At 41.0% G+C, this 22091-nt stretch overlaps 2 protein-coding genes across 3 annotated transcripts; both read left to right on the plus strand.

Annotated features, from left to right (window-relative positions):
* Nucleotides 1-100: 100 nt before the first annotated feature.
* Nucleotides 101-9072, plus strand: TXNDC9 (thioredoxin domain containing 9). 2 transcript variants are annotated; one of them, XM_018084293.2, is made up of 5 exons: nucleotides 101-266; nucleotides 1438-1654; nucleotides 3922-4040; nucleotides 5955-6209; nucleotides 7541-9072. In XM_018084293.2, the coding sequence occupies exons 2-5, from the start codon at nucleotides 1466-1468 to the stop codon at nucleotides 7656-7658; spliced, it is 681 nt and encodes a 226-aa protein (XP_017939782.1). In that variant the 5' UTR covers nucleotides 101-266; nucleotides 1438-1465; the 3' UTR covers nucleotides 7659-9072. The 2 variants fall into 2 exon arrangements, with proteins under 2 accessions (XP_017939782.1, XP_017939783.1); XM_018084294.2 differs by lacking the exon at nucleotides 101-266 and adding an exon at nucleotides 792-815.
* Nucleotides 9073-16234: 7162 nt separating this feature from the next.
* Nucleotides 16235-21661, plus strand: LOC103767087 (lysozyme g). Its single transcript, XM_018084010.2, has 6 exons — nucleotides 16235-16414; nucleotides 17688-17762; nucleotides 18590-18679; nucleotides 19742-19944; nucleotides 20181-20319; nucleotides 20994-21661. The coding sequence occupies exons 2-6, from the start codon at nucleotides 17720-17722 to the stop codon at nucleotides 21122-21124; spliced, it is 606 nt and encodes a 201-aa protein (XP_017939499.1). The 5' UTR covers nucleotides 16235-16414; nucleotides 17688-17719; the 3' UTR covers nucleotides 21125-21661.
* Nucleotides 21662-22091: the final 430 nt, after the last annotated feature.

A 22091-nucleotide genomic window follows, 5' to 3' on the forward strand; every position in this document is an offset into this window, starting at 1 on the left:
TCGGCCGGGCCCCCTGCGCCCCTTCCCGGCCCAGCTGCAGAACCGCGGCCCCGGCAGTGGTGCCGAACCCTCAGGCTGCGTAGGAGAATCCTGTTGGCACCCGGCATTCCCCTGGGGCGCCGGGAGCCCTCGGGCTGTCGTAGATCCTGGCTGGGATTGGTCTTCCTTTTTCTTCCTGTTTGTTGGGAGGACGAGTCTCTGCCTCAGCTGAACAGGGTTCCCTCCCTCTCCTGGAGACCTGCTGGCCTCTGATCTGCGCTGGCAAGGTTCCTGTTCCCTCTGGAAGTACAAGAGAAGGGGTTAGGGAACAGAGAGATTTGTGGTTAGCAGCTTTGGGAAGAGGGGGGGGAAGGCGAGGTGCTGCGAGTCGGGGAGCGTGGCAGTGACACGAGTGGATGTGGCGGCAGGCTGGGTGCTGCTGCTGCAGTACACTTGGAGTGCTGCCCTCGTGTTGGTACTTTGCCTGTCGCTACTTAAAGTGCTTTTCTTGCCTCTGTGTGCAACGTGCTTGCACAGCCAGCTGGCACTGGCAGCTCAGCTGCTTTGAAATACAGCCAGGAGTACCCTGGAACCCAAACTCAGCACATCAGAACCATGGCCTGTGGGTTAAGAACCTGAGTAGGGTGACGGTGTGCTGTCCCCTTTTCAGACTGTCAGTCACTACACTGGCAGTTTTCTGCAGTGTCAGTTTATTGGTGAGAGCAATCGATTGTGTTGTCACAGCTCATCATGCACCCCAGTTAGTATTTTGTGCCTTTTGATGTGTTTGAGCGGGGAGAAAATAATTTTGGCTGTGTTTCTTCACACGGCAATAGGTTGTGGCTTTTAAATCCTGTTGCTGGCTACCATAGGGTGGTGTTTGCCATAGCAGTTTTCTGGTACTAATTAAAGCAGTGTATTGGCCTAAAGCATTTGCTATTAAGCACCTCATCTTTCTTCTAGATGAGGAGTGTTAACGCAGATATGTTAACATGCCTGAGATGCTTAAAGTAATTGCTTTAAACTACTGCCAGAAACTTGTATACTGAGCATTGCTTAGATTTGTTCTGAGACATCTTATACCTCCTATAACAGCAGCTTGGAGCTTTCCAACTGCATCTTCTTGTTTCAGAATATTTATTAAAGGTAGGTGCATCTGGCTCACTGCTTTGGAACTGGTGATTTTTTCTTCTTTATATTAACAAGTGGTTTCATTTTCCTCTGCACTTTAAATATGTGGCTTTGGGGCTGAGAGAACAGGACTTGACTTGTATCTTTGTTGCCATTTGTGTTCCTTGTGAAAGTATTCTCCAAAGAGGGTTGCAGTATAGAAAAGAACTATCTACTCCTATCTTCAAATAGCACAGTATTTTGTTTCTCTAGGGTGCGAACTGCAAGAGAGATCAGGCTTTTAATTGTTTGCATAAATGTTAATTCCTTGTGTCACTATTTCCACAGCTCTGAAGAGATCACTGCCCAGCTAAAGATGGCTGCCGATACCCCTGTTGACATACTTCAAAAAGTTCTGGAGAATGAAATCCTTCAGTCTACCAAGGTTGTGGAAGAACATCTGGATGCTGAAATACAGAAGCTGGACCAAATGGATGAAGATGAACTGGAACGCCTTAAACAGAGGAGGCTTGAGGCACTAAAAAAGACTCAGCAGCAGAAACAAGTAATTCCTGTAGTACAGGCTCTTGATGTGTTACATGTAACAGACTTTTGGGAAATCCTAGGGAAATTGTGTATGTGAATTAAGTGCTTTGGGGTTGTTTTGCTGGTTTTGGGGTTTTTTTATTCTTCATCACCTTTTCATACTTATTAATTTTAAATTATCTAGGAAAGCAAGTGTCTGTCCATGTGTGCATGCTTTGTGTTTTTTAACAGGAGGAGAGAAGCACCTCTGTGATTGTTTACAATACAGATAGGATAAAGATTCTCCTGCAGAGATTTGAGTGTGTCCATTTTCACTGAACTTTACTATGTGGTAGCATAAGCCTTGTAGGCAACCTATTCATGATCCTTTAGGCTCCTTCATTTCTTTCTTCAGAAGCTTCCTTCTGAAGCTTCTGGATTGTTACTTGTGGCATGTAGGTGATGCATGCTGTTCTCTTAAGGTATTTTGTAGAAGGATGATACCGGGTTTTTCCTTGTTCCTAGGGTGGAATCGTTTGTCGCACTCCTTCTAACCCAGTGGAATGTTGTCTTTGTATGACCATTCATGTCTTCTTACAGGAAAGAAATTCTCCCTTGGTCCTTGATACCTCATGTCAAATTGTGGTCTTTGTGCTCCCTCAAAAGTCTCTTTGAACAATAGTTCTCACCAAAATTTTGGTAACATATGGTGTGAGACCTGAATTGTAAACAGGGAAGCCATAGGTTTCTTAGCTTACTCCACCTAAGCAAACCCAACTAAAGAAATAGATTTTGATGGGGGAAAGGTGATTGGGTTGAGAGGAGATGCTCTGCCTCTGATGGAATCCTTAAAAGCTAATGCCAGGCTTTGAAACGGGAATGCAGTAAAATGGCATGGCATGGTTGGGATGCTGGAGGACAGGCAGCATTAGCAGCTTAGATTCTCTAAATGCAGAAGTAGAGAAAGTGGCACACTGTTTTTGCTTGTTTTCAGAAGTTCAGTTTATGTTTGATTCTAGTGTTTTCCTTTTTCAGAAGTCATAACACTTGGATGTGAACATGTGATAGATCTCAGGCAAAAACATTTTCATGTTGTTTGGTCTTAAGTCACTGTTCTCATACATTTTCAAATGCAAATGTGAAGTAGGATACTGCTCAGTAACAGGAGTGTGCTGCCACACTATTCCAGAATAAAATTGTGCAGAGGGGAATTAATGCATACTCGCATACTCATTGTCATTTGCATCATGGTGACTTTTTCATATGCTCATACTTCTATGAATTTTTAATGTATACAATATTCAGGAAATTCTTTGTTCTATCCTAATTTATCTCACAGGATATCTTTGGTTTGCTCAGAAGCCTTTTTTTTTTAAATCTTAACTCTGCTAAGACAAAACTGGAAGATCAAGAACAGTGATTTATCAAAAATTTTTTCCCTCATTGGAAACTAAAGTGTTTTGTCAAATTTTGTCATACTGTGCTACTTCTAATCATTTAGCTTAGTTTGTACTTGTTTTAATACACTGCAATTAACTTCAAGTAATGTAGAAGCTGGATTTTTCCTTAAGTGTGTCTGTTGAAAATCTGGAAGATTAGCTTTTTGTAAACTGTATTTACACACTTAATCAGGCAGTTTTTGAAGTTACATATAAATTTTATCTCGTGAGATTCTGTTTCTCCATACATTTTATGATTAGTGGTGCATATGTGTTTTCTGAATGGTTTTCTGTGAGCCTGGTTCCTGTTAACATCCCTTCAGTGTATTTTTGATAGATAAACATCGTCTATTGCAGATGAGCTAGTAGGCTTTTTTCATAGAGGAAAAACTTAAAAGAAATCTGTTTAATACATGTAGTGGCTTGATTAAGTTTTAGAGAAGAGTTCTGAAATGTACAAAAACATTTCAGAGAGAGTAGCCCAAGCTGTCAACTGGCGCTTTTCAAATGCTGAGAATTTTTGTTATGGTACTCTTTGAACTAGTCTTGTCTTACTGAGAGGCTGCATTGCAGACATTTATGCAGCTCTGTACAAGATTTGTATTTTCAAATAAGCAAGGGTGGCCTTACTGCTCAACCACATATCTGCTGTTGAAAAAGAGGCAAGTCCAAGCCTAGGCCTAGTGGTATTTACATATTTTCAAAATGTAACTGAAGCACAGGATATAATTTGTTTCTCTTTGACTGTATGAAATGGTTTTTCACTTCAGACCCCCTCTTTAATTTTTCTGAAATCTGTAGAGCTTGCACACCAGATGCAGGACTAACAAACTCTATGCTAATTATTTCCTTTTATGTTTTCCAAAAGGAATGGCTTTCAAAAGGACACGGAGAATACAGAGAAATCCCCAGTGAGAGAGACTTTTTCCAAGAAGTCAAAGAAAGTAAAAATGTTGTTTGCCATTTCTACAGAGATACAACATTCAGGTATAGTAAATAAGCCATGCTGAAGAAACCTTTTGTGTAGAGGTGTCTACAAAAACAGATGTATTCTTTTATTCTTTCAAATCCCACAAATAAGCAGGCATTTTTAGAAGTATTCAAATTCTTTCATTACAAATCTCACTTCTCAAGACATTTGATTTTTTTAAAATGTATTTTTTCCATTAGAGTTATTCCGAACGTGATTTGACAACAATTAATACTCTGTTATATAATTGATTAAAACATAAATGTACAACCTTTTTTACAATATTTGAGAGACTGCTGTGTTTCATTATTGATTTAGTTTGAGGCAGCCAATCTGTGAATGTAGTGACCGTAGCAGAGCAGCATTTCAGAAATATGGCTTTGGTTATTCCAGATAGAAATATTCTTGACAGGTCTGGCAAACAAAAATAAAAGTATAACCAAAATCTTGTCTATGCATCTTGAGAATTTAACCTTTTACTTTGAAAGGATCTCTGGATACAAATTGCAGCTGCTTTCCCTTTGTGACTGTGCCTTTGTGATTATGTCACTTCTTTAGGGTATAAGACACCTAGATCTGAGAATATGTCCTGACTCAAAATAGGAACTGAAAATGAGATCTCCCACTTCCTTGGAAGAATTTCAGAAGTTCTTGGTTATAGGCTGTTCCTCACTGGGTCTCTTTCAATGCGTTCTCTTAAAATGCAGTTGGAAAGTAGAGTAGTTTGTTGAAGGAGGAGCCAGTTGTCCTGGTTTTGGTTTGTTGGGGTTTTTTTTCCCCCAAAGGTGTTATGTTCTCTCTAGCTTACAGAATATAAACTGAAACAGCCTCAATGTGAGAAACTGAAAGAGGTCAAGGCTGGATTATGCAGTGAGGTATCTGTGTCCCACATATAAGTTCAGTGTTTAGGTTTCAGAAATACATGAGGTGGTTCTATTTGGCTAGCTTTTACTCAAAGAAGTTGAAAGCTATCACTGCAAATAAAGTAGCTTAGAAACAGGTTTGGGTTGTTTGGTTCTTACGTCTTGAACCAGCAAAGTCTGGTAGACTCAGACAGGAGAATGAACTTTAGAGGAAGTGCTTTGTAAAATGTGTTGTGCTGACAACCAGCTTGAAGCCCACGTCTCTGGTTAACCAACCACCATACCAAGTTGCTTTCATCTTTGCTTCCTCCAGCTCTTTGTTCTGTTCAGCTCTCCTCTTGAGTTGAAGGACAATCACATCGGCGTTTTTGCAGCTAAGCCAAATTGCTTAGAGAAGATGATCCAGAGAGTTGAGGTTGCAGGTGATGAGTCCACAAATCTCTGCCATCTGACAAGTATTTTGAGCAGTTCTGGCACTGTCCCTCAGCTGAGAAACAATTAGTAAAGAATTGTATACTTACTCCTATTCCATGGCAACAGAAAAGTGAAATACTTTGCCTGTAGCCCTGCTGTAGCAGTCTGTGCAAATCACTTTTTTTTTTCCTTTACAGTGAATTACTGCATCTCAGCTGTGAAGGTAGTGACTGCAAAAATCCAAAATGCTGTAACATGTTGAAAGTACTTCTCTGAAGAAACCTTGTATAGCGAAATTTTTCCAGTTGACAGGGAGCAAAGCTAGAGCAGGAACAATAGAAATCAGAAAGAAATGAAAGAAATGAAAGAGAGGCTTGCAAGTGTATGTGGAATAATTAGGAAGAAATTAGAGAAGTGAATGGTGTAATTGTGCACTAAAGGTGCTCCAGGCTGTTCCTCTATTAGTCATTGAATCCAGCTACGTCTAAAACATAGTTTCTGTTGAAACTAAATTCTTAATTAGGAAAGTCATGTCTGAGGTAGTAACATGACAGAACTAGCTCTTTACTGCTCCTTTTAAACTTTCTCTAAAATACATGTTATTCACTGTATTCATTCTAACACTTTACATATTTTGGGTAATTTTTTCTACAGGTGCCAAATAATGGACAAGCATTTGACTGTATTGGCAAAAAAGCACATTGAGACAAAATTCTTGAAATTAAATGCTGAAAAATCTCCTTTCCTGTGCGAGAGACTGCGCATCAAAGTAATTCCCACTCTAGCACTAATAAAAGATGGAAAAACGCAAGACTACGTTGTGGGCTTTACTGATCTCGGCAACACTGATGACTTCACTACAGAAACCTTAGAATGGAGATTAGGCTGTGCAGACATAATTAATTACAGGTAATTAATCGGTTTGTGGTTGTTTTATTTTCAGATAAAGTGCAAGGAGAACTTGCAGACAGGAAAATCTGTGAAAGTTTTTAACTTTGATATGAGAGTTTAATCTGAATGCTCTGGCAAGGGAAGGAAGAGAATCTCTTTGGCAAAGTATTGAGCCCTTGTAATGAGTGTTATGTTGTCCTTTTTGTATAGTAATAAAAATAAACCCAGTTCTTCCAATGAGGTGTATGGAGTAGCTGTGCTGCTTTGATGTGACCTCAAAGTTGTGCATCTCATATAATCCTGTCTAAATCAGCTCTAGATGCTTCTTGTCGCAGCTACAACGCAGTAAAATCTACCTCAGAGACAACTCAGGAAGTCCTCTTTAGTCCATATCACACACATGGATATGTTTGTTTTCCAATGAACAGTACAGAAAAGGAAAATAAATTGAAGAAGTGTAAATAAATTATTTGAGTACCAGTACAATATAATCATAATAGATACTACATTAAAGGCTACAGGACAGAAGGCAGTAGTAGATATGTCACCACAATAGCCTAACTTCACAGGAGAATTATTTACCAAGACTTTTTGCTTTGCTTTGCAGTGTGGCTCAAATGTCATCTTTATTTTTTTAGGTTAATTTTGGTCTTTTGTTTTTAATGTCTTTGGCACTGTTCTATTTGGCTTAATAGCTGTTGAACTTCAGGTGAAGTGACTGAAATTAAAATTTGTAACTCAGAACAAGTGGTAATTCCCAGTTCAGTAACAAGCAAATCTGCAGAGGAGTCAAAGGCAGCTTGGATGTATATTCTAGACAGCAACAGCCTTTTATGGGAAAAATCTTTCACAGGATTTATACCAAACAGTATTGAATTTGCTAAATATGAATACATTGTCTTATGGCATAAATTTGCTTCCTACTTGACCTTACTAGTACTGTGTATTTGGTTTTGACTCCTTGTGCTGTGGGGGAGTTGCTTCATTTTTCGTTCATTTTGCCAGACCCTGGCTTTGCAAAGTGAGCCGTGTTTCCACACTGCTCTGAAAATAATGTCCTGCTCTCTGGAGTCCCTGAAAAGGGCATAGTCTTCCTCAGAGCCTAGAAATAGTTATTTGCCTTCAACCTGTGGGATAGCAGATGGTGAAAGGATAAACTGTATTTAGGGGAAAAACTGTTCAGGTCAGATTTTTATGCTGGCAACATCACGGTGGTGCTTAAAGTGGCTTTAGGGAGTCAGCATTGTGGTCTCTTACGATTTTTTTCTGGAGAAACAGGTCATTAGAGATGCTGCTTATTGGCTGTATGAATATGTCTTTAATCAACTTGTCTTACCCTTTTCCCCTAGTGGAAACTTGATGGACCCACCTTTTCAAAGTCAAAAGAAGTATGGAACAAGCTTTACAAAGCTGGATAAGAAGACCATCAGAGGAAAGATATATGATTCAGATTCTGATGATGACTAGAAGAGCTACTAAATATATTTGTAAATCATCTTTTGTTTATGCGTGGTACATTTCTAAGAATGTTTTTTATAAAGCTTACTGCTTTTCATTACATCTGCACATAATTCTCATTTTTCTATACAGTTTTATACAACTGAGTCATAGCGGAAAAAAGCTTAAATATTTTTTTTTCCTCTTTTGGAAGTCATTTGTAATTCAAAAATCTTAGTCCTTCTAACTAAATGACATGGCAAATGATGAATTTTGTTTTTAGTAAGTGTAAGCTTATGAAATGTTTTGAAGTAACTTAGAAACAGCTGTATGAAGTCAGACCAAAGTTCCCTCTGGCCCAGCATCCAGTTTCAGTGGCTAAAAGCAGATGCACAAGGAAGAGTGAAAACAGGGTGAGCAGATAGCAATGCTTCCCCACAATCTGTGAAGCAATCTGTGGCTTGGGGAACTCCGTATCTGAGAGCATTTGCTGGTTAAAATAATGGAAGAAAAATGTCTTTAAAACCTCATCCAAGTATCCACATCATGTGGCAAGGAGGCCACAGTTTAACTGTGTTGAGTGAGGAACGAATTCTGTTGGTTTTGTTAAATCTGACAGCTACAGGAGTTTTTTTCTGTTTTTTCTTTATTAAAAGAGGTAACAGACACTTTAAAAAATTATTTTTCTCCATCAGTTCCTCTTCCAGTTGTCTTTTTAAGTTTATTCTTATATTATCAGTAAAGCCCCACAAAATGATTAGTAAAGAAATTGTGCATTTTAACAAATGATTCCTTATCTTATGGTGCCATATCATGACATTAAATAAATTAACTGCATTGTGCTATAAATTGTAAAAACAGTCATAACTTCTGTGAATTCTGAAACAGATGGCCAAGAGAAATGCCTTTGTACCATCTATGTCATGACACTGCATGTCAGAGCTGATACAGCAGGTAATAGCACATAGCGACAAGCGTATTGAAAACTGCCTTGTTGATGGGTTTGTATAATTCTGTGGTTGTGAATGTTTGGATTTTATAGGAGATGCTTTGTACAAGAGAGTAGAATAGAGAAAAGTATTTGGGAGAAACCTTGATGGTTAAGTTTAGATATAGCACCGCATACTGTGTACTGTTCTTCAATAATGGACAGAATTTTCAAGGGAGATCTTCCTTAGACACAATGTAAAATTTCTGGCTAGGTGAAGAGTTGATGAGTTTTCTTTTTGTTTTCAAAAAAAAAATTTGCTTTGTGCTGAAGGACCCTTTTTGAGGTGGTATTTGAATCCATTTGGCCCAAAAAGCAGTGAAGTGGGTCTAGTCAATTTGCTGCCTTGTAGTGGAGAACACTTGTGATTGGGCCAGCCCAGCAATATATCTCTTTAAGTTTAAAAAATTATATTTTATTTCTGTTCATGTACATTGAAATAAAATTATTTTAATTCTAATGTTGACTACTGCATCCTTTCAAAGAAGGAAATTTAGGTACTGTGGGTTAATTTTCTTTTAATAAAGTCCATCAGAAAGTTTTATGAGCTCTTTCCAGATTTCTAGCAAACTACTTACAGTTCTGTCTTAACAGTATGAGATCTCTATGAGAAGGCAATCAGCTTAAGATGTACACAGCTGCCTCTTCATCCAGGAGAAGCATAAAGTAGACCTCCTTTGAGTTGATATCCTTTTTAATGCACAAACTCTCCAAATGCATTAGAAAGTGCTCCTTTTTCTTTTTTTCTTTATCCAGTTGCATGAAATTCAGGAAACCGATGTTCCAACAGTATCTTTACAAGTGTCTTAGCAGGACTCATCTCTGAGTCTAATTATGTTGAACAGGCTGTGGAAATACAAAATCATGTCTAATGCAGTTGCATGCTGTGTGGAAACACGTGGGCTTGTCAGGATTCCAGCATGGTGCGCTGTTGGAGGTTACTCAGTTCCACGTGTGAATAGCCTCGTTACAAACTCAATGCAAATCCTACTCAGAGTCTGTGGTTTCATGTCACTTTAAGCTGATGGTTTTTTTTCCTAGGTTAATCTTCCTTCATCCTTCCTGGGAGCTCTTTTTCATCTGGTTTGTAACATGACCACACATACTCCAGTGCTGATACAAGGAGTTTGCAGGAATGGGTGGTTTGAGTAGAATCATAGAATGATGGTCTGGCCTGAGTTGGAAGAGACTTTAAAAATCATCTAGTTCCAATCCCCTTGCATTGGACAGGGACACTCTTGCCATGGGTATAGACGGAAATTGAGACTGTTTGTAATAATAAGTTTAACTTTATTTTGAAGTAGCAGTCTCCTAGATCTGTTCCTTCAGTTCTTTCATGTCTGCTTTCTGCATTTTCTGTCTTGAATGAACGTTAAAACTGTTACTGAACAGTCCTCTTGGTGACATCTCCATTTTGCATATTACTTTGAGATGAACAATCCCAACCCAAAAATTTTATTTTTGCAGAAACCTATAAGTTCTTTAAGAAGTGGGAAATCTGTCTAGGTTGAGTAGTGAGGAACAAATTATTCTTGTGTTGTAGAGTTCAGTGATTTTGCAGTGCCCATTAATTTAATGAATTGTCCATGATAATAAAACCTGGGACAGCAAGCTAGAAGTGTCACAATACAGAGAACACCAGCTGAAACAAATGTCAGCTGTTCAGACTTGAAAAGCAGAAAGATTAACTTTATTAACAGCGATCTAGTGGCCATATGGCTAATAAATGAGATGATGATGATGATACTCAATATCCAGAAAGGACACAGGTTGCACATGGTTAATTGCTTGTGGCAGATAGATTGGACATGACTGACTACGGTTCCTGAGCCCAGGCTAGTCACAAAATGGTACCTGGTCTGGCATGTGTTATCCATGAAAGGGTGTTAGACAGCGAAGAGATCAGAAATGTTCACGTCTAGCTTGGGAGTGATGGGGCTTATGCCCAAACTCAGCATGTCACTTTAGTAATGATTAGTGCTTTAGTCTGTGCCAGGTGCTTGCATGAAGTGATTGTTGAAGAAATGCATGAAGGCAGTAATAACCAAACAGGATCTGGGTTGTTCAGCTCTTAATGCTGGATTGTTTGGACTTCACTGGACATTCCTTGATCACTGATTGATCTTGTGTTTCCCTTGTGCTGGTCTGCTCAAGAAATCTACCCAGAGATTAAGTGCTGAGTTGAGCTTTGGGATTTGGAAAGAATGAAGAAGTCTAGTCCCAGAAAGAGAGAGGACAAGAAACAAACTCTGGAGAAGGTGACAACAGCACAGGTGCTCTCAGACCTCGTTAGTGGGCTGGATTGCCTGCAAGTGTCATAGGGAGTCATAGTGTCATTAGTGTCATTGGGGGAGGCCAACTCAAAAGATGCCTTCTAGTCCTCTGTTCCAAGTAACCCCCATTGTGCTATTTACCATCTAGAAATTCTAAAATGAAAACTTTTCTATGGAATTTTCTGTAGAAAATTTAGGCTTTGAACAGTACAGTTTCTAAAATAAGCCCTTTGTCTTCCGTTTAAGAGCAAAGCTGGTGTCTTCAACTCAGTGTGAGGAATGTTGTCATTTCATCTCCCGCATGCACACACAAACAAGCACAAGCTGATGCAGAAATAAGATGGCTTTTGTACTCATTGCATATACAATAGCTGTGTATTTCAGTTTTTGAAAGGAAAATTCTTTCAGTAGTGGGTTGATCTGTCTGTTTAGAACAGCTCTATACAACTGTTTGAGAGTGAGTGTTACACTCTGAAGTTGAAGAAAAGCCTCTCTAGGAATTGGAAGTAGAAAGTACTTGATGTTACAGTAGAATATTTTAGAATGTTCTGAGGGTAATGTTGCCGCTGAGCCCCCTTTAAGGGATAAATAGAGATAGGTTCCACCACATTTGCCAAAAAAAGGTCTACTCTGAACTTTTGTTGTTGGATCACGCTTTGGAGCCTTCAGCAGTAAGTCTGTCCAATATGATTGTGGTGATCTGAGACAGTGCAGTCTGGCAGATGCTCTTTGTTACCTGTCCCCCTGCAAAGCACTGTTCTATATCTTATGCTACAAAAGGGAACTTATGCTCATACCTTCTTCATCAATTTAAAGGTAACACATCAAACTGGCTAAAGTAGTACATAAGACCCCAGAGCTTCACCCAAAAAAACTCTTGTTCAAACTTGGTGAATTAACTTTAAATGCACATACACTGAGAGAGATTTGATGCTTGTTGATGGAAAGGAAGTAGTTAAGAAAACGTGCTTTTAGAAATCCTATGAGGTGCATGTTGTAAGGCTACATTTTTTTGGATCAGTTATTATAGCCATGGTTAAAGCTGCCTAAGATAAACCACAACTGATCCAGTAGCCACATAGCTCAGTGTTGAATCTGTGTAATATGCTTTGTGTTTTTGAGCACCACCTGTTCAAGTGTCACCTGCCCGATGGTACGATTTCAACATTTAACTCCTATAAAAAAGGTTTAAAAATTAACTTACCTGCATCACAAACCACACAATCTCCAGTAATGATTGGCTTTTCCCAAGATGACATTGTATGAAAATCAGGTGATTGTAATACACTAAACAACATTAATTGCCTTCCTGATCTACTTCCTCCTTGCTAATTATTCCTTTTGTTAGTGTGCTGCCCTAGAAAAAAGTCTGAAATTGTTTCCTGTTTGGTTTCTAAAACATTGGGAGTCCTCAACGCTTTGCACCATTAATTCCAGGCACACAGAAATGCTCTTAATAGTTATAGAATCACAGAATGGTTTGTGTTGGAAGGGACCTTAAATATCACCTGGTTCAAACCCCCCTGCCATGGGCAGGGGCACCTTCCACTAGAGCAGGTTACTCAAAGCTCCATCCAGCCTGACCTTGAACACTTCCAGGGCAACCAACTTCTCTGGGCAACCAAAATCCAAACCTACCCTCTTTCAGTAGTACCCCTTATCCTATCACTACATGCCCTTGTACAAAGTCCCTCCCCAGCTCTCTTGTTGGCCTCCTTTAGGTACTGGAAGGTGCTGTAAGGTCTCCCCAGAGCCTTCTCTTCTCCAGGCTGAACAGTCCCAACTCTCTCAGCCTGTCTTCATATGAGAGGTACTCTAGCCCTCTGATCAACTTAGTGGCTCTTCTCTGGACTTGCTCTAGCAGGTCCACATCCTTCTTACGTTGGAGGTCCAGAGCTGGATGCAGTATTCCAGGTGGGATCTCATGAGACCTTAGTGGAGGGGGAGAATCACCTCCCTCGACCTGCTGTTCACAGTCCCTTTGATGCAGCCCAGGACACAGTTGGCTTTCTGAGCTGTAAGTGCACATTGCTGGCTCTTGTTGAGCTTCTTGTCAACCAACACTCCCAAGTCCTTCTCCTCAGGGCTACTCTCAGTCCATTCATCCCCCACCCTGCATTTGTGCTTGGGCCCTCAGCACCTATTCATTTCTGAACATAGTGAAAACCGAGAGCCTTCTGTCTTACAAGTTTGAAGACCTTTGCTATTTAAAAGATATGTAGATGTGGCACTTAGGAACATGGTTTAGGGGTGGAATCGGCAGTGCTGGGTTAATGGTTGGGCTAGACGATCTTTTCCAACCTAAATGATTCTATGATTACTTCCAGGTATACTAGATATAGAAAAGAAAAACTATTTAATTATTAAACTGGGTGTGTCTCTTTAAAAATTGGGGAGTACAGCTCTGGAGGGATTGTCTGAGATGATGCTACAGATGCATTTTTAACTGGTCAGTTAGTGGTAGGCATCCAATGTGCGTCAGAAGTGATGGGCAGCTTCCCTATAAAGCAGTTACAAAGTCTGTGAATACCTGATGTTACCTATAATTACACACAAGACAAAAGGAACAGCCTGAGAAATGCATCTGCCTGTCAATGTTATGAAACCAGTTGAACTCACAAGAGACAATAATTAATGTGGTATTGTTCCAGGTAATTTTAGATAGTATTCTTACCACCCAGTGACATGTGATGCTGTAACCTGCAACATGAAGGAGAATAACATGTACAATATATAATGCTATTTTAAAAATGTTGGTCCATTTTGATCACATCTCCATTAAGTGGAATGAAAAAACTTCACCTGGCATGAGGGTAAAAAAAAAGTCAAAATCTGTGAGTAGGAAAGAACTGATGGTATTGAACTTTGATGTGTTTTAGATCTCAGGTATACTCCCTTCTAGTTTATGTAAAACAAGTGGGAAATGCTATTTTGTCAGGTGACATTTTTTTGTCCACTCTGTTCTGTCTTTAAGTCAACATAACAGTGTCAGTGACAGACCATGGAGAAACCATGTCTGTGGTCACTGACTGCAGCTTATTGCCAGAATGCCCCTGTGAAAACGAGGAGGCTTTCCTGCTTCTTGAATTTAAGATGCAGATACCATTTGATAAGTGAACTCCTCCTCTTTCTCTGACTTTCCATCTCCTCCCTCCCTCAGTCACGCGCTGTGCTGACCAAAATCCAGGACAAAGAGAATATGTATTGGTACTGTACTGTTGATGTAATTTTCTGAATTAAATCTATCATAAAAATGAAAAATTGTGACATACTAGTGACAGATGCAGCCTACTCTCATTAAGTGGTTCACCTGAATTCAATGCTCTGGATTTACAGCCCCACAGCAGAAGATGGTGTTTTCTAACATCATGCAGCTCTCATTACATGGTGGTGCCTTGGACAAATGCACTGTTCTGCTTCATTCAATGTATGTGAGCATGACTGTGTTTCCATAAAGGCTGCCTACTTTTGGCTTTTACTCTATAAGGCAGTCGGCAAATTTTGTGAAGATAAAGAGGTTTTTAGCGAGAAAAAGTCCACTTCATAGTGCTACTGAGAAAATATCCTCTTATTTGGATGGATTTACACTGGAAATCATGTGAATACAAGGAATCTGTCGCAGGGACCTAAAAGCCTACAAGCCTACAGCAGCACAGATAAAAATAATTGCACTTAAAACATAGCATCTACTCAGTAAGTACATAAAGAGCAATGCAAAGCAGAGGAGGCATTAAGAATTCATGTGACTACTGTGAAATGTAGAAAACATGTGGTTACATAGTTAATAAATGAAACAGAAAAATACATAGCAAAAACAAACAGTATTTAAATTCAAAACTTTATCTTAAGGACTGTCAGCAAGTGACCAACACATTAGGAAAGAAATCTTACCTAAGATCAGAGGCTACTTCTCAAAAAAAGGTCTCAAGTCATCAGCATGAAAACAGGTTCAGTGACAGAGGAACACTAGTTTATTGTCGCTAACATGATGCTGTTTTTATAAAATGTAACTGGATGTTAATACTAAATTACTATAATCTAATATAAATTGCCTTGTTCTGTAGAATTGCCTTGTTGCCATCAAGCTGTGCACTATGAACTTTCCCCAGATCATTTCTTCTGTCTTTCTTCCCTTCCAGCATTTCTTCAGTCACTATTTCCTTTTGAAAAGATTAAAGCCACACTGTACATGTGATGTTTCTATTTTCTACCTGTTAAACCTCTACTGTTTGAAATGTTAAACCCCAGTAAAAGGACTAAGTGATAGTCTAGTCTGAGATACCACAAAGATATCAGGTTCATACATGAAAAATGGTTGCCTAGCCTTGTTGTAATCTTGGGAAGATGTCATTATGAGTTCTACACTTAAGACTCACCTTAACTCATATTCCAACCCTCCTGGAACAAGAAGGTTAGGTTCACCAGTGAAGGTTCCCTCTTTCATACTATCTCAGGATTTAAGTCTATGATACTTGTGTTTATTGATTTTTGAGGTGACACGACCCACTTGATCATCTCCTATGCTTTACAGACTAATAGCCATCACTTGATTTTGAACCCAGTAATCAGTATCTGACCAAAACAGTGTTTCCTACCTGCCACATCTCAAGCCCAGAAGAGCAATGGGAATAGATGGATTTGTGATTTATTAAATAATGAGCAGAAAGGTACTGGAAAAAAATTTTGCCTTCCTACCCTCCACACATGCTGGGCAGTCTTGGGAAGAGAAAAATATGGCAAAGTGGACAGGATTGAAGGGCACTGGCCTCCCAGACCATCCTTCCTTCTCCAAATGACTCAGATGTTTTAGATATGTGAAAAGTCTTTTGACCACAAGGTGCAAGTCTTTCAGAGACCCTCTGTGTGTCCCCTCTAGCTTCAGCTGCTGAGGGACCAGTTTCCTTCTTCCTAATTTCGGCTGCAGCATCCTGCCTCCCTAAATCTGACAGTCAAATCCTGCCTCTGTCCTCAAAGTATTCAAGTTCCCTTTCCGAATTAAATTTGCCATAATCAATGAAGCAGTGAGATCCTCTTCTTCAATTACCCTTTTAAAAATTCATACAAAAGTAGAATTCTTAATTAAAAGCTTACCAATCTGAAATCATTGAGGAAATAAGACAAAAAAAATCCTTCCAGAAATGTGCCCAGACTAACTCAGACACAAAGCAAGGAGAGCACTAGATAGGGATCCGATTTTTGCCTAGCCTCTGCAACTGATTCACTGCAATACTTTCTGCAAGTCATTTATTGTGCAGCAATGTGCTTATTGATGGAGGAAAACCAGTATTTATTTCCTTTCACAGAGTTGTCCTGAGTCTGACTAACAACTACTTGTGCAAATCTTTGGATGAAAGAAATCGTAAGAGTTCTAAGCTCTTAATATATATTACTTATTGCACTTTAAAATAGTCATCACACTAGGTAGGAATTAACATTCCAAATCCCATAGGGTGGATACCTCTTCCTACACGTATATATAAAAGTCATCAAGTGACCTGCCTCAGAGGAAGGCCAACTGAAGACAGGTGAGTCTGAATTCACTCTTAGAACATTTATTTAGAGCCAGAAGCCTTTACTTTGTTTTGATTTAGCCTTTTGTTTTGATTTACCATTTTATCAATATTGTGATTACTATGCTGTATCTAACTCAGGCCTGTGAGGTTTTTGTGATGGGAGGGGAAAAAAATGGCTGGTAACTTAAAAATTTATAATCTGGCAATTTCCTACATGTGGAAAGAGCTACAGCCTGTAGCTTTTGATGCAGACCCATATGGATGTGCCATTGAATTTATAGGTATTGGGTCAAGCTATATTGATCTGGGCTTGTAAATACTCTCTGTTAGTGCTAGAGGTCAAACTGAGTTCCTGCATGTACCCAGCTCCATCTGTGAACATTTTTCCTGAATAGGCTCACTCACTCATTGGAGCCTCTCCAATGACACTGGTGGACTATCCGTGTTTTTCCATTCGTGCAGTCTGGTTTGCAGTAGAAATGCAGTCTAGAGAAAAGGTCACACATTATTAAAATTGATAATGTATTTTCAAGTGTTAACAGCATTAGTGATGACTGCCTACAAGACTCGTGGTGTGTTTTTTATTTGAAATCTTCTTGGGGAAAAAAGTATTTGTAAGCCATAAAAGCTCCTCTGTTTAAATGTGTTAACCAGCAAGCCAAATACAGTCAATGCTTTTTGCATTTGATAGCTATTATCTGATGACATTTTGGAATTTTTTTAATAAGCACAACAGATGCATTTATTAGCAAAGTGATTATCTGCTGTTATTGCACAGAGAAGTATTATTTCACTAAATAAATCTTGGAGTTGCCTTGCATGCTCTTAGCAGAGAATTAAGGGTCATATTGCTTGATTTTTGAAAGCAAGTTTTTCCAAAAGCCAAGCAAAAATCCTTTTTGAACAGAGAAGCAATGGATGTGTGCACTTTGTAGCACATTAGACTTCGAACACCTATAAAATTAAAGCAAAGATGGCATACCTTGTCATTGTAAAGACATGCTACGGGTGTTCAGGAGGGGCCATGTGAGCAAGCAATGAGAACTGACAGGGACTAAAAAGGTCCCTGCTGGCCCAGGCTGCCAACAGGGACCTCCCTGATCCCAAGCTCCCCAAGGGGAGAGCGTGCTGCAGAGGAGGTGCCTCTGCTCCCCAACCCCTCTTCAGCAAATGCCATCCCTGTCTGGTGCCTCAGGGCAGGAGCTTTTGGCACCCCAACTTTGCTACAGTGCTGTTGAAGATCAGCAGTGATTTCTTCATGTTTTGCAAACTGCTGTGTTTCCAGGTCTCCTGGGACAGCTGAGGAGAGCCATCGCCATGATCCCCGCACTGCTCTTGCTGGGCCTTTCAGCCCTTGTCGGTGAGATGGGTTTGGGTTGCTGTCAAAATCACAGTGGGAATTGTTTGCAGAAGGACCACGGAGAGGAGGTGTGCAGACAGGCTTGAGGTTCCCTTTCTGCATGGCCCTGTAAAACCCTGTGTGGCTAAAGGTCCTCAGCTGCTGTATGAGGCCACTTGCTGCCCACACGTCTTTTAAACCAGCATATCTGGAGTATGGGACTGAAACCAAAAGGGAGTCACAGACACAGCTCCTCTTGATTTTTCCAGCTAACCTTATCCAGTCTCTCTACCTGCTCAGAAATGGTCTCACAAATGTGGCAAGCTGTTTGATGGAGGCTATTTGTTCCTCGGTTACTAAGGAAATGGGGTAATTTTCAGAGACTGAGGCAAGCATTCTCCTGAATTAATTCCTCACCAGGTTATGGAGGGACACAGGAGACACTTCCAGCCAGGGTGCTCAGGTACCTCCAGCCATCATCTGAGGGATCCTGGACACTGGGCGCATTGAATGGGAAGAGCCCTCTGAAATAAATGCAGGGACTGTGGTTCTTCATTCCCACACCAGCCTTTAGACCTAACAGGGCAGGCACATATTCATCTAAATCTTCATTAGATCCACTTGCTTCAACATATTCAGTTAGAAAAGAACAAATTTCTGTTCTCTACTTTCTTTGATAGCATTACTGATGGAGAGCAGTGGCAACTGTACAAGCAGGGCCAACACAAGGGGATTGTGGATTGCAGGTCTGGGTGACTCCCTCATGCTCAACTTGTATGCACTTTCAGCACTTGTACAATACTGCTCTGAGATCTTATGTGTTCAAACACCTCCGTTTAATATTTCAGCTCCATCCATGAGTTACAGTTGCTATGGTGATATAAGTGCCCTTCCAGCCCCCACGGTGTCCTGTACAGCTGTAAGAGCCCCAGACTGTGGTAGGTATCATTCATTGCTTGACTTGTCAACCTGTTTCTACCTGACAGAGAGATGCTTTACTTACTGTTATTGCCAAATTAAATGTGGTGCAGCTATTCAATTAGTCAAAAGGGAGAAGGCAACACTTCCTCTCCCAAAATGGCAGGTGCTGTGAAGCCCCCAGATCTGGTGGGAAGTGGAAGCACAAACCCCAGGTCCTGTAGTCAGGATCTTCAGCCTCAGAGTAAAGGGAAATAGTACCACCCCTTTTCAGTTAAAACAGCTTCTTCATCAGCCAGGACTTTGGCATCAGCATCCTCACAAAACCCCAGGCCCCGTATGCTGGAAGGTGAAGATGCACAGATCCAGGTTCTGAGTGCTGGCATGTTGGCTGAGCTGGCCAGTGGTGACCTGTCAGAGACACATTTTACAGGGCAAAGGTCCCAAGTGTGTAACCATCCTACTTCTGGATGACTAGTGTTCAGTAAGTCCTTCACATTTCTCTCTTTCTTTCCTCATGTTATTTCCCTGTGCATTGCACATCTGACTGTGTCGGGTTAATACTGCTCATATCTCCAGGAATTTGGCCACATACTTTAGAATTAGGCTCTTTCAGGGCAGACACCTTGACTGCCAGTGTCCAAGCATGGATCTGAACACACCTGCTTGTTTCCAAACTGTTCCAAAATTGCTTTAAAAAACCTTTTTTTCTATAGACAGAATATATAACAGTTACTCCAGTTTGTCTGGTCAGTAGTAATGTGTATCTATTTTTGCAAATCCCTTTTGAAATTTCACTCTTCTGACTCCAGAGCCACATTTACAGTGGAACTTCAGAAGAACAGGACCACAAACATGTGGTTCCACTTCCTGAGAAGCCTCCCTCTTCCCCTTGGGTACTGGCACAGCAGCTTCCTAGCCATGGTCAGAGCCAATAGGGCTGTGCTTTTTCCTCAAGCTCCACTGCCCAGTTCGGTGTAGATGCAATTCCTTCAGAATTTGAGTTACTTCTCTGATACATCTGCTCAAGGGGAAAGGGAGGCTTTTGGACAGGGATGTGTTTAAGTCTGCCTTTTCCTACACTGCAGGATATGCCATGGTACGGAGGACTGCTGAGGCAGACCTCGTGCGCCTGAGGAAATACGAGGTCCCGATTAGACGAGTAGCCAGAAACCTGTGCTTGGACCCAGCTCTCATTGGTGCCATCATGTCACAGGAGAGCCGTGTTGGCCTGCTCCTGAACAACGGCTGGGACCAGGGACGGCAGAAGTACGGCTTGATGCAGGTACATCAGGATGATAAGTACGAGTAACAGCACGGTAATTTAATGCATACCCCAGGTCCTTACCTTAGCAAATGACTGTTCTGTATTCAAAACAGCACTAAAATCAAAGGTTGTTCTTAAGTGTCTGGAATAAGGTCACTTCAATGAGTTGCAGCCTGGGGGGCCAATGAAGAGGAAGAAGCTACATCAGAGGTTGCATTCAGAGGGAAACCCATTTTCTTGCTTGTCTTTTCTAGATCAGCAGGCAGCTACAGCAGCCTTATGCAGTGTGGGATAGTGAAGAACACATAAATCAGTGCTCAAATATTCTGGTTCTTTCAATCAATGAAGTACGGACAAGACATCCTACCTGGACCTGGGATCGGCAGCTGAGAGGTACACAATGGGCTGTATACCTGAAAGGGACACACTGAGAGTATTGTGCACTCATTGGTGTCACTTTTAAAGGAAAAAGAGCATCAGTCTGGCAGATTTTACAGCATGTCTTACAATAAAAACCCCAACCAAACCCAGTTTTCTAATTTAAAAGAGGCAATTCCAAACTGGCAGATCAGCAATGTGAAATAGCTGTCAGGCAGATAAATAAGGTAGAAAATAACCAAACACAAGCCACTGGGGAAACTGAGGCAGAAATTGAGGCACCACAACACAATGAGCTTATCGTGGCAGGCTGTTGTGTCCAGGAATCTTGGGATCCAGGTGTCCTTATAGTCCATGTTGGTTCCTTATAGTCTTCATGGTGGTTCATTCACTCTATGCTATAATTTACTCTCCCATCCTTGCTCTGATACTGCCTTTTTAGATTACATACTTTCTGGAAACAGTATGCCATTTTCAACTGTTGCTACAGTGAAGGAACCCATGATTCTCTCCAAATGCAAAGATTTTACAAAATCAGTCACTTTTCAACAACAGTGCACAGTTAGCATTTTGCCAAGCAGTTGTGTATGTTTGATGAGACGCATGCCCCTTTCAGCTAGAAATTTTTACTCTTAAAACTCTATTTCTTACTTACAAGCCCAAAACAACTCCTTCCTAACTCTTTCCAGGGGGAATCTGCACCTATCATGCGAGAATGGGCAATCTCCAGGTCTATGAGGAAGACCCATGCAGCAGAGACAACAACTATGTCAACAGCGTGATCAGGCGAGCCCAGTACTTCAAGAGAAATGGGTTCTAGCTCATAAACCCGCCCCACCACTGAGCCTCTCCTCTGCACAGACTAGCAGTGATCACAGTACCCAGAGCAGGTCTTCTGGCAGGACCGATGCTGGGAGCATTGCCAACAGCACCTTGCTCACTCCAGCAAATCCCAGCTCCCCACTCACCAGTGGGCGAGCTCAGCACTGCCTTCCAGGGAACCCACAGGGATGAGATACCACAAGCTTGGGGCCTTTGAGAAGCAGATGGGGACAGACCAGCAGTGTTTAAATTTTGAGTGAGGAATGTGACTCTTCCTGTTTGGAGCTGAACCCAGGGCTGTTCATGCATCCCCCAGATGCAAGCACACAAGCAGCTCTCCCTGGACATCAGCTGTGCTCTTCCCATCACCTCCATCCACCTCCTTCCCTCTCCATGGCCAATGCAGGGGATGAAGTCCCTGAGTTAAAATTTTCCCTCCCCTTGATGCTGCTGGCTACGGGGCAACGAAGAGACCACTGAGCCTTTGGTCTCTGCAGTAGCTGAGTATTCCTGTGGCCAGCCTTGAGGGGGACAATGCTACACATGACTTGGTTAGTCTATCAAGCCTTGGAGTCCATGGCCATGGTGGGGCTGGGGACCTCTTAAGGGTGAAAAGTAGCCTCACATAGGGGAAATCCTCTATATTGAAAGTACTGCAAGCGCCACAGCAGGCATGCAAAACACCTTTCCATTAGAGACCAGCCCTCAGTGGAGTCAGCCCCGTACGTACCCACCCAAGAGCTGTATCACAGCAACAGTGTTGGTAAAAACCCCCACAACCTTTCCTGCTTTATCTTTGGCTCCCTTGTGTTGGGTTTCCTCCAAATTTAAAAGCATTTCAGCATCCATCCCTCTGCCAGGTATCCCAGCTTCTAATAGGAGTGAATCAGCTCTGGGGTTATAAGGTCTGTTTGAAAGTGGTCTTCTATGTGGATGGGTCTCTGGGTGCCAATTTATGTTTAATT

This window comes from Manacus vitellinus, unplaced genomic scaffold (genome assembly GCF_001715985.3).
Source record: "Manacus vitellinus isolate BGI_N305 unplaced genomic scaffold, ASM171598v3 scaffold_7_pilon, whole genome shotgun sequence".
NCBI lineage: Eukaryota > Metazoa > Chordata > Aves > Passeriformes > Pipridae > Manacus > Manacus vitellinus.

Excerpts from the sequence above, each read along its gene's own strand:
- TXNDC9 (XM_018084293.2), top strand. The coding sequence starts at position 1,466 with ATGGCTGCCGATACCCCTGTTGACATACTTCAAAAAGTTCTGGAGAAT. Across the intron at positions 1,655-3,921 it reads AGACTCAGCAGCAGAAACAA|GAATGGCTTTCAAAAGGACA; the intron begins GTAATTCCTGTA and ends GTTTTCCAAAAG. Across the intron at positions 6,210-7,540 it reads GCAGACATAATTAATTACAG|TGGAAACTTGATGGACCCAC; the intron begins GTAATTAATCGG and ends CTTTTCCCCTAG.
- LOC103767087 (XM_018084010.2), top strand. The coding sequence starts at position 17,720 with ATGATCCCCGCACTGCTCTTGCTGGGCCTTTCAGCCCTTGTCG. Across the intron at positions 17,763-18,589 it reads GGGCCTTTCAGCCCTTGTCG|CTCCATCCATGAGTTACAGT; the intron begins GTGAGATGGGTT and ends TTAATATTTCAG. Across the intron at positions 19,945-20,180 it reads AGAAGTACGGCTTGATGCAG|ATCAGCAGGCAGCTACAGCA; the intron begins GTACATCAGGAT and ends TGTCTTTTCTAG.